The 11,568-nt window shown below is 40.5% G+C and overlaps 1 protein-coding gene across 1 annotated transcript in view; it reads left to right on the forward strand.

Moving 5' to 3' along the window:
- Positions 1 to 11,513, forward strand: part of LOC124257607 (A disintegrin and metalloproteinase with thrombospondin motifs 12-like) — a 53,944-nt gene extending 42,431 nt beyond the window's left edge. The window contains exons 30-33 of the mRNA XM_046691708.1: positions 6,424 to 6,600; positions 7,290 to 7,469; positions 9,932 to 10,116; positions 11,079 to 11,513. Of these exons, the coding sequence (XP_046547664.1) occupies positions 6,424 to 6,600; positions 7,290 to 7,469; positions 9,932 to 10,116; positions 11,079 to 11,240 (704 nt within the window). The 3' untranslated portion in view covers positions 11,241 to 11,513. The remainder of the gene's footprint in view (positions 1 to 6,423; positions 6,601 to 7,289; positions 7,470 to 9,931; positions 10,117 to 11,078) is intronic.
- The last annotated feature ends 55 nt before the right edge of the window (positions 11,514 to 11,568 follow it).

Here is an 11,568-nt window from a genome sequence, read left to right on the forward strand (position 1 = left end):
CTTGTTATCAAACAGAACTGAAGACAAAAATTGATTTAGTTGTCTGAAATCAATAATCAGTTTCTCCAAATGTCACGATTAGAAACATATTTTTATACCATGACTTAAAATTATAAACAACTCTGCATCTATATTATAACTAGCTACCGATGCATCATCAGCGAGTGTATCTCTGGCAGCCCTTCGTGTAGCAAATATACAAGCTGTGGGACAGAACGCACCCCTGTGGAGCACCAGTGGCTGAGCGGTGCAAGGGAAGAGCGAGTGCCTTCTACAGTAACAAACTGTGACCTGTCTGCCATAAAAGCCTCTATTCACTTAGTGATAGTAGAATCTACACGTATATCACTGACCTTTGACATGAGTAAACGAGGCTGGATAGAATTAAAAGCAGAAAACTCAATACAAATATTTACTCGTACATAATCACCTCATTGCTAGATTAAGATGGATCTCTTGAGCCTGTACGCAATCTTCAATGAATCTACTAAATGTTCAACGTGCTCTCTTTAACAATTCTTTCCAAATCGAGAATAAAAGTTATTCAGTTAATTTGCAAAAGACCGCTCATTGCCAACGGCGTTACTTCGTCCCTGTAATAGTCTTAACTCCACTCCAAGCCCTGCAAAGATCACCATTTGCAAACTGTCTCTCTGTTTTATACTTGTCCATATCTTTACACTGTTTGGTATGCACATAATTTCCCTATCAGCAGTCTTCACCTTCGCAAAAATCCCCATTCTTTCGTTCAGGTCTTTAACTCTTTAGCTAAGCACGGCCTGTTATTGTGGTAGATCTTGATTGTTTTCTCTGGTACAATACCTTTCACGCAGAACTTGATGTCATCAGCTACAGTGTCTGTCAACTCGTCTGTGTCTTCACATGATCCTTCAAAAATATCCTAAGCCGTGCAGTCAGGACCTCCTTTCAGTTTATCCAACGAATCTAATTGGCACTGGTGTCTGTATAGGTGGACACTGGTCATTGTATTAATGGAAACTGGTGCTTAAGTAGCTTGTACTGACGGACATTGGTGCTTATAATTTTTATATAGACTGACACTAGTGTCTGTATAAATGGACACAGGTTCGTAAATAGGTATACAACGATGCTTGTATTGTTGGACATTGGTGCTTATATGGATGATCACTGGTGCTTATATATGTTCACCTGTGCTTGTATATTTACACACGTGTGCTTGTATAAGGCAACAATGGTGATTATATAGATGCGCACATGTGCTTGTTTATGCAGACGCTCATGCTTATATAGCTGGAAAGTGGTTATGTAGGTAGACCCCGGTGCTTATATAGAGGGACACTGGTGCTTATATAGAGGGACACTGGTGCTTATATAGAGGGACACTGGTGCTTATATAGGTGGACAGTGGTGCCTATACTGGTAGACACTGGTGTTTATGTAAGTGGACAGCAGAGCTTGCAGTAAAGGATACTTGTGCTTGTATAGATGAACAACGTAGCCTGTATTTGGTGGACCATGGTGCTTATATAAGTAGACATTGGTGCTTATATAAGCATACATTGGTGCTTGTATAGGCAGACATTGGTGCTTGTATAGGTAGACATTGGTGCTTATATAGGTCGACATTGGTGCTTATATAGGTCGACATTGGTACTTATATACACTGGTACTTATATAAGTAGACATTGGTGCTTATACAGGTAGACACTGGTGCTTATATAAGTAGACATTATACTTACAGGTAGACAGTGCTTATATAGGTAGAGATTGGTGCTTATATCGGTAGACACTGGTTCTTATATAGGTAGACATTGGTGCTCATATAGGTAGACATTGGTGCTTATATAGATAGACACTGGTGCTTATATAGGTAGACATTGGTGCTATATAGGTATACATTGGTGCTTATATAGGTTGGCATTGGTGCGTGTATAAGTATCTATTGGTGCTTATATAAGTATTTATTGGTGCTTATATAGTTAGACATTGGTGCTTGTATAGGTAGACATTGGTGCTTATATAGGTAGACATTGGTGCTTATATAAGTAGACATGGGTGCTTCTATAGGTATACCGCTGGGGCGCCAGGCTAGTGATCCGGCGGGGTTGAGGTGTCGGGATCGAGCCCACCTGTGACCGGGTGTAAAAACCTTGGAGTCATCTTTGTGTGCAGACTCTTTCAGTGTTGTCACAACCCCTAGTGTACAGTACACAACCCCGTGCACTTAAAGAACCACTAAACTTTGTTTTTTGTTACTCTTTTAACCATTACATATGAAAGATTTGTGGTTAGTCTTATGCGGAACACCAAATTTATTCTTTAAAAACTTGTGGTTAATTAATACCGAGCGATTAAAAGTGGCCAAAAAGTTGCCTGCTTCCCTCTCGCCCGCCAACGACACCACAGACAGGTTACGTAACTCTGTCGCCAGAGCACTGCAGTGACGTCATATGAGGAACGATTTTCAGTTAGTTGTATAGAAAGTGTGTAGCACGCTCATCATTTTGATGATTTCTCGACATGAACGACGACATGCCGAATCGTTGCTTTGTAGTCAATTGCTCCTAGGGGTCGGGTGATGGTGTCACCATGCACAGATTTCCACAGGATCCCGCAGTTCGTGCTAAATGGGTTATGTTTGTGAGTGCGAAGCGAGCGTTGTTGAAGCCTGAAACGATATCTTACTTGTGTTCAGATCGCTTCACGGAAGTTAAAGAATCAAAACTACTTACTAGTTATAGTAAAATATGTATATGATTGATGACCATAAAGATTTTCCATAACACAACTTGTAACATAACGATTTCTTAATATCGTAAGTAGTATTATATTGACACCCACCTCGCTGCCAGGAGAGAAATTGTTATGTTATACGCTATGTCATGCAAAATCCTATTGGCCATCAATAAAATAAATATTTTACTACCAGTAGAAAGTAGTTTTGATTTTGTAACTCGGTGAAAACAAACCTAAATAGCATTTATCCACAGACTGGCGGATGTTCCCGACAGGGCGCCGCCATTTTTGAAAATCGTAAAGTCTGTTAGAATTAATGAGATTATAGTTTGTTTTCATCAAGTTAGAAAATCAAAACTACTTTTACTCGTAGTTAAATATGTATTGGAATCATAACCAAAAGGATTTTGCATGACACAACTTATAACATAACGATTTCTTCCACGGAAGCGAGGTGGGGGTCGAAGTCACAATACTGCGCGATAAATTTCTTGCTACATTCACATGGTTAATGTCCACTCACCAGTATGTAGATACTAGTCAATGTGCGTCTTTATATTTGGTCTTATAATCCTAATTAGTTTATTATCATACTTTTATGCATTTTGAAACTAAATAAAAGCTGACGATCTGCTGATACTTATAGTGAATTTATAACAGAACTGTAATATCTAGACATTTTATAGTTTGCCAATGTGAATCATAATTCGCACACACACCCTAGTGTATGTTGTCTGTCTCATTACACTTCACGGCGAAAACAATGATTCTGTTGAATGCTACGACAAATGATTAAAAAACAAAATGCAAATATTAAAATTAAAACAGATTAAAGTTATAGGAACAATATCAGGCCATTACCTTGTTCGAGGAATGTATCCATCAATATCCACAAAACTGTTCCAAATGATGTGTCTTTTAACAGTTTAATATACGAAAAAGTGATAAATCTTTTCAGGTATTGGTGTATAGTCTCATTGGTCACCCAAGATAGCACACCTGGCAACTAATTGCATAATGTCCGCCTTTCATTAAAAACAGTAATTTAGTTAGCCAATAATGGGCAATCAATCAATGTATTGCCAGTTAATCCTTTGAAAGAAGGACGTTGTTTTTACGCAGACACCGGCACGGCAGAGTGTATTCAGTATAGATTAGTAAATCTACATACATAAACACTACCTTTTGACAATTCCGCTGTGTAAGATAAAAGTAATTAATCAATCAGCGTGTTATCGGTTAATCCTTTGATCGATGTTCATAATGTTGAATATTTACTCCAGACACAAGAAATGCCAAATGGGAACCTTTGTCGGGTAATCTAAGTGTGTTACCACTAATTATACCTGTTATAAATTCATTAACTGACCATCAAGTGAATGATGACAAATAACATGTGTAGGTTTATACCACCTAACACGGGTTACAACAAGGGAGTATTAATTGCTGTATTGCATGTGAAAACTTATGGGCCGACACTGTGTTGAGAATACAAACCGATTTTTACATGACATGATTAAATATCGAGGTAAAAAAACACAGAAATGGGATCAATTTGGATCAGTCATTATACAAATAGGGCCTAACGACACCAGTCAATTGTGACAGAAGCGTCTATGAAAACAAGTTGTAACTCGGAAACTAGGCAAAGCAGGAGACAAAATTAAATGCCAGTAGATTGTGAGAACATATAGCTTTCATTTTCCACAACAATTGTCACGATTTCAGGTGTATACAAGCCTGTAAACAAGATAATTTACCCCCTAAAATGTAGATGAATTCTGCATCGGCCCTCAAAGCTATTCCTCATATGACGTCACAGAGTCGCGCCGCTCTGATTGGTTGAAATTTCGTTCGCGGGTGAGAATTGTGCACTGTTGTCAAAAAGGTCGATTTAAGTCAATTAAAGGTCGAAATGAGTAGTTTTAATGACGGGGTTTCATTTATAACGATGCCAGTTAGTGATTTATGTATTATTACCCCCTAAGGTTTATGTGACCTTTAAAACAACCCACGAATCCGTTGGTATATGACCAGATGGTGGCCACATGAATGCGTGCAAACACCTAGTTGCGTCTGCAGCAACGTGCAGTGAACTTGAACAAAGTACTGTGACTATGTGTCCCAGTCCACCCAGCTGTAAATGGGTACCTCGTTAGGATGAGAAAGCCACAATAACTCGGTGCGCCTAGTGGCTGCAAGAGTTGTATACTGCCCAGGGAGTTGAAATTGATAATACGATGTGCCGTTGAGATTGACATCAAATGATCGAGGGAAAAATACCAGCGCCTTGAGCATGCACTAGTTGCGTGGATATGTGCGCTATATAAATATCATATAATATCAATAATATGCATTGGTGCTTATATAGGTAGACATTGGTGCTTATATAGGTAGATATTGGTGCTTGTATAGGTAGACATTGGTTGTTATATAAGTAGACATTGGTGCTTATATAGGTAGACATGGGTGCTTGTATATATGATTGGTGCTGGTGACAGTGCGCATTGGTGCCTACATAGGTAAACATTGGTGCTTATATAGGTAGATATTTGTGCTTATATAGGTAGACATTGGTGCTTGTAAAGGTAGACATTGGTGCTTGTATATATGATTAGTGCTGGTGGCAGTGCGCATTGGTGCTTACATAGGTAGACATTGGTGCTTATATAGGTAGATATTGGTGCTTGTATAGGTAGACATTGGTGCTTATATAGGTATACATTGGTGCTTATATATGTAGACATTGGTGCTTATATAGGTAGACATTGGTGCTTATATAGGTAGACATTGTTGCTTGTATATATGATTGGTGCTAGTGGCAGTGCGCATTGGAGCTTATATAGGTAGACATTTGTGCTTATATAGTATACATTGGTGCTTATATAGGTATACATTGGTGCTTATATAGATATACATTAGTGCTTATATAGGTCGACATTGGTGCTATGTAGGTAAACATTTGTGCTTATATAAGTAGACATTGGTGCTTGTATATATAATTGGTGCTGGTGACAGTGCGCGTTGGTGCTTCTACTGATTGACATTGGCACTTTTATAGGTGAACATTGGTGCTTGAATCTGTAAACACTCGTGCTTGTGTTTGTGGACAAGGATGTTTTCATGGGTGTTCTGATGCTTGTGTTGGTGGCTACTGATTCTGACATAGCTACTGGTGCTTGTATTAATTGACACGAGTGTTTGGAGAGACACCTCATCCTCCTGTTATGGTCTTTGTGACGAGCTGCAGCCAGCACGCTACACGAAGTGACTGTATTTACTCATGCAGTGTGTCATTAACCAAACCCAGTGTCAATCTTTAGTACAAACTACAAACAAAATATCTTGTTTGCTTTAGAAATATACTGAACATTTTTCCAACTTGAGACAATGCGAAAAAAATAACCATAAAAATGAGATACTGCATACGTAATGCTTCTAGTATTTTAGTTATAGCCGCACAAAATACATTGAGAAACCTCTTAGATATCACTGAATTTGATAATGCACAACCCTTTCAAATTGTGTACTACTACTGAAAATAGCTGACACAAATACACATTGCTGACAGCATGAGAAATATGCACTGAGCTTAAATATTGAGCTATTCAACATCATTATTCCTATTATTGTGTTAATTTTTCCAACAATAACTTTGACCGAAATGTGATTAAATGTTTGATCCAGTTTTGTGTGTTTTTTTAGGGTCAGCAGACGAGCCAATCCCTCAGCTGTGTAACCGCGTTATGACGGGGAGCGATGGCGTTATAGACGTGATGGGGAGGCTGATTGACGACACAGGGTGCAGGTTCACCATAGTGACTCCCCTCGGGACCAGGGTAAAGCTGGATGTAGAGGAGATGGACATGAAGTGTAGCAAAGGTAGGGACAACATCAATCTGGGTGGAACGTATATAGACGGATAAAGGGAGGGACCAGGTCTTGTTGGATGTCGAGCAGGTGGGCAAAGGTAGGGACCACATCAATCTCGGTGGAACGTATATAGGCGGATAAAGGGAGGGACCAGGTCTTGTTGGATGTCGAGCAGGTGGGCAATGGTACGGACGACATCAATCTCGGTGGAACGTATATAGGCGGATAAAGGGAGGGACCAGGTCTAGTTGGATGTCGAGCAGGTGGGCAAAGGTAGGGACAACATCAATCTGGGTGGAACGTATATAGGCGGATAAAGGGAGGGACCAGGTCTAGTTGGATGTCGAGCAAGTGGGCAAAGGTAGGGACCACATCAACCTGGGTGTAGAGGAGGGGAACAAAAATATGGACTACATCAAACCTGATGTCGAGGATATGGACAAAGGTAGTGACCACCTTGGACTGGGTGTAGAGCAAATGGACAAAGTTAGGGACGAGGTCAAGCTGGGTATAGTGCGGGGGAGATGAGGACCACTTCAAGCTGGGTGGAGATGGACCATGTCATGTATGTATTTAGATATTATAATTATATTTGTGTGTATTTCTGTGAAGGTATTATGTGTGTGCGTGTACGTATGTATGTACATGTAGGCACATGCCCAACATGACGTCACCCAGTTTTCCCTCGTACACTGAAGGTGACCGCCTGACCCTCAGCGAAGTGGGCGTGACCAACACTCATCGACTGTGTGAAAACAACAAAGAGAATGGGTGGACGTCGGTGGGAAGCATCGTCGTCCTAGACTTCTCCATCGCCAGACAACGTCACGGCGCCCGAATCCGCTACCACAGCATCCCCGGAGACAGGCCCTACACCAGTGAGTGTCACACATACTCTCCATGACTACACCCTCTAAAGTACGACAAAACAAGAGTCCTAATCTGGGTCCTAAAGTCATAATCAGGGTGTAAATAAAGTCATAATCAGGGTATAAATAAAGTCATGATCTGGGTATGAATCAAGTCATAATCAGGGGTATGAATAAAAGTCATAATCAGGGTATAAATAAAGTCATAATCTGGGTATGAATAAAGTCATAATCAGGGTATAAATAAAGTCATAATCAGGGTATGAATAAAAGTCATAATCAGGGGTATAAATAAAAGTCATAATCTGGGTATGAATAAAGTCATAATCAGGGTATAAATAAAGTCATAATCTGGGAATGAATAAAGTCATAATCAGGGTATGAATAAAGTCATAATCAGGGTATAAATAAAGTCATAATCAGGGTATGAATAAAGTCATAATCAGGGTATAAATAAAGTCATAATCTGGGTATGAATAAAGTCATAATCTGGGTATGAATAAAGTCATAATCAGGGTATGAATAAAGTCATAATCAGGGTATAAATAAAGTCATAATCTGGGTATGAATCAAGTCATAATCAGGTTATGAATAAAGTCATAATCAGGGTATAAATAAAGTCATAATCTGGGTATGAATAAAGTCATAATCTGGGTATGAATAAAGTCATAATCAGGGTATAAATAAAGTCATACTCAGGGTGTAAATAAAGTCATAATCTGGGTGATGTAAAAAAGGCTGTACAGGTGATGTAAGTAAGGCTGTACAGGTGATGTAAGTAAGGCTGTACAGGTGATGTAAGTAAGGCTGTACAGGTGATGTAAGTAAGGCTGTACATGTGATTTAAGTAAAGCTGTACAGGTGATGTAAGTAAGGCTGGATATGTGATTTAAGTAAAGCTGTACAGGTGATGTAAGTAAGGCTGTACAGGTGATGTAAGTAAGGCTGTACAGGTGATGTAAGTAAGGCTGTACAGGTGATGTAAGTAAGGCTGTACAGGTGATGTAAGTAAGGCTGTACAGGTGATGTAAGTAAAGCTGTACAGGTGATGTAAGTAAAGCTGTACAGGTGATGTAAGTAAAGCCGTACAGGTGATGTAAGTAAAGCCGTACAGGTGATGTAAGTAAGGCTGTACAGGTGATGTAGGTAAGGCTGTACAGGTGATGTAAGTAAGGCTGTACAGGTGATGTAAGTAAGGCTGTACAGGTGATGTAAGTAAGGCCGTACAGGTGATTTAAGTGGAAAAGCTGTACAGGTGATGTAAGTAAGGCTGGATATGTGATTTAAGTAAAGCAGTACATGTGATGTAAGTAAGGCTGTACAGGTGATTTAAGTAAAGCTGTACAGGTGATGTAAAGTCAAACTGTACTGGTGATGTAAATAAAGCTGTACAGGTGATGTAAGTAAAGCTGTACAGGTGATGTAAAGTAAGGCTGTACAGGTGATTTAAGTAAAGCAGTACATGTGATGTAAAGTAAAGCTGTACAGGTGATGTAAGTCAAACTGTACTGGTGATGTAAGTAAAGCAGTACAGGTGATTTAAGCTGTACAGTGTGATGTAAAAAGTAAAGCTGTACAGGTGATGTAAGTCAAACTGTACTGGTGATGTAAAAGGCCTGCGGGTGATGTAAATGTACAGGTGATGTAAGTAAAGCAGGTGATGTAGAAATAAAGCTGTACAGGTGATGTAAGTAAAGCTGTACAGGTGATGTAAGTAAAGCTGTACAGGTGATGTAAGTAAAGCTGTACAGGTGATGTAAGTAAAGCTGTACAGGTGATGTAAGTAAAGCTGTACAGGTGATGTAAGTAAAGCTGTACAGGTGATGTAAGTAAAGCTGTACAGGTGATGTAAGTAAAGCTGTACAGGTGATGTAAGTAAAGCTGTACAGGTGATGTAAGTAAAGCTGTACAGGTGATGTAAAGTGGGCTGTACAGGTGATGTAAAGCTGTACAGGTGATGTAAGTAAAGCTGTACAGGTGATGTAAGTAAGGCTGTAAGGTGATGTAAGCTGTAAAGTAAAAGGCTGTACAGGTGATGTAAGTAAAGCTGTACAGGTGATGTAAGTAAAGCTGTACAGGTGATGTAAGTAAAGCTGTACAGGTGATGTAAGTAAAGCTGTACAGGTGATGTAAGTAAAGCTGTACAGGTGATGTAAGTAAAGCTGTACAGGTGATGTAAGTAAAGCTGTACAGGTGATGTAAGTAAAGCTGTACAGGTGATGTAAAGTTAAAGTACAGGTGATAAGTAAAGCTGTACAGGTGATGTAAGTAAAGCTGTACAGGTGATGTAAGTAAAGCTGTACAGGTGATGTAAGTAAAGCTGTACAGGTGATGTAAGTCAAACTGTACTGGTGATGTAAATAAAGCTGTACAGTTGACGTAGGTAAAGTTGTTCAGTAGGAATGAGTAAAGCTGTTTAGTAGGTAGATCTGTATCGGCGATATAGGTAAACTTGTTCATTTCTGCCACAGGTTGTAGCCAACAGCTGACTGATACAGCGGGTGCCATCACCAGTCCCGGGTACCCTGATGAGTACCCGGCTAACTCCCACTGCATCACCTATATCACTGGAGAGACGAACCAGAAGATCCAGATCGCCTTTGACCGCCTGGAACTTCAGGAAGCTGACGACTTGTGTCAACATGACTCAGTGACGGTGGGTATACCAGCTGGTTAAACCTTGTGTCAACATGACTCAGTGACAGTGGGTATATCAGCTGGTTTAAAACCTTGTGTCAACATGACTCAGTGACGGTGGGTATATCAGCTGGTTAAACCTTGTGTCAACATGACTCACTGACGGTGGGTATATCAGCTGGTTAAACCTTGTGTCAACATGACTCACTGACGGTGGGTATACCAGCTGGTTAAAACCTTGTGTCAACATGACTCACTGACGGTGGGTATACCAGCTGGTTAAAACCTTGTGTCACTACACCACAGTGTTAGTGAGTATACCAGCTGGTTAAAACATTGTCTGGTCCAGACTCGATTATTTACAGACCCCATCCATATAGGTGGAATATTGCTGATTGCGACGTTAAACAAACAAACATTAGCTATCACTCTGCGACACTGTGATGCACCGATAGTAAATACTAGGGACATATGTTGTTTTTTTGCAGGTGTGCGAGCTGTGTTTGTCTGCAGATGTATGACCCGTTGTGGTTTTCTGCAGGTGTGCGAGTTGTGTTGTTTGTTTGCAGGTGTGCGAGTTGTGTTGTTTGTTTGCAGGTGTGCGAGTTGTGTTGTTGTTTGCAGGGTGCAAGATGTGTTGATTGTAGGTGTGAGAGTTGTGTTGTTTGTCTGCAGGTTGACATTTGTTGTTTGTTTGCAGGTATACGACCTGTGTTTGTCTGCAGGTGTATGACATTTGTTGTTTGTCTGCAGGTATACGACCTGTGTTTGTCTGCAGGTATACGACCTGTGTTTGTCTGCAGCTATACGACCTGTGTTTGTCTGCAGGTATACGACCTGTGTTTGTCTGCAGGTATACGACCTGTGTTTGTCTGCAGCTATACGACCTGTGTTTGTCTGCAGGTATACGACCTGTGTTTGTCTGCAGGTTTACGACCTGTGTTTGTCTGCAGGTGTATGACATTTGTTGTTTGTCTGCAGGTGTACGACCTGGGTGGGGGAGGACACGAGACGTACTGTGGTATGACCGATCGGTTCATATGGGAGTCCTCCAGTCCCCACGTTAAACTGGTGTTCCACTCCGACGACTCGGGCGCCGGTCGCGGCTACAGAGCCCTGTACACAATCACAGACAAGATGTGATCTTCCTACGATTCCAAAGGCTAAGTTGTTCATCCCAGTTTGGTGACAGGAATGTTGTTCATACTCTTTGCAATAATGGCTGGATGAGACTAGAGCAGCAGTAGAAAGTCCAACCAGTGCTGGTTCAGGATTTCTGAGAGTGTGTAGAGTGTTAGCAGGTGCCGTCTGCATGTCTTACGATGTTTAATGCTTGTACAGCTGGCCATTTGGTACAGATAAAACCAGTTTATCAGATCATGATGTATTCTTAAATAAACAGGTATCTCATATGAATAATGTCCTTACTGCCCACTGCGCATGTGCGTTGAATACAGTGTGACCGATGCCT

This window comes from Haliotis rubra, unplaced genomic scaffold, assembly GCF_003918875.1.
Source record: "Haliotis rubra isolate DU_JTF1 unplaced genomic scaffold, ASM391887v1 Scf669, whole genome shotgun sequence".
Taxonomy (NCBI): Eukaryota; Metazoa; Mollusca; class Gastropoda; order Lepetellida; family Haliotidae; genus Haliotis; species Haliotis rubra.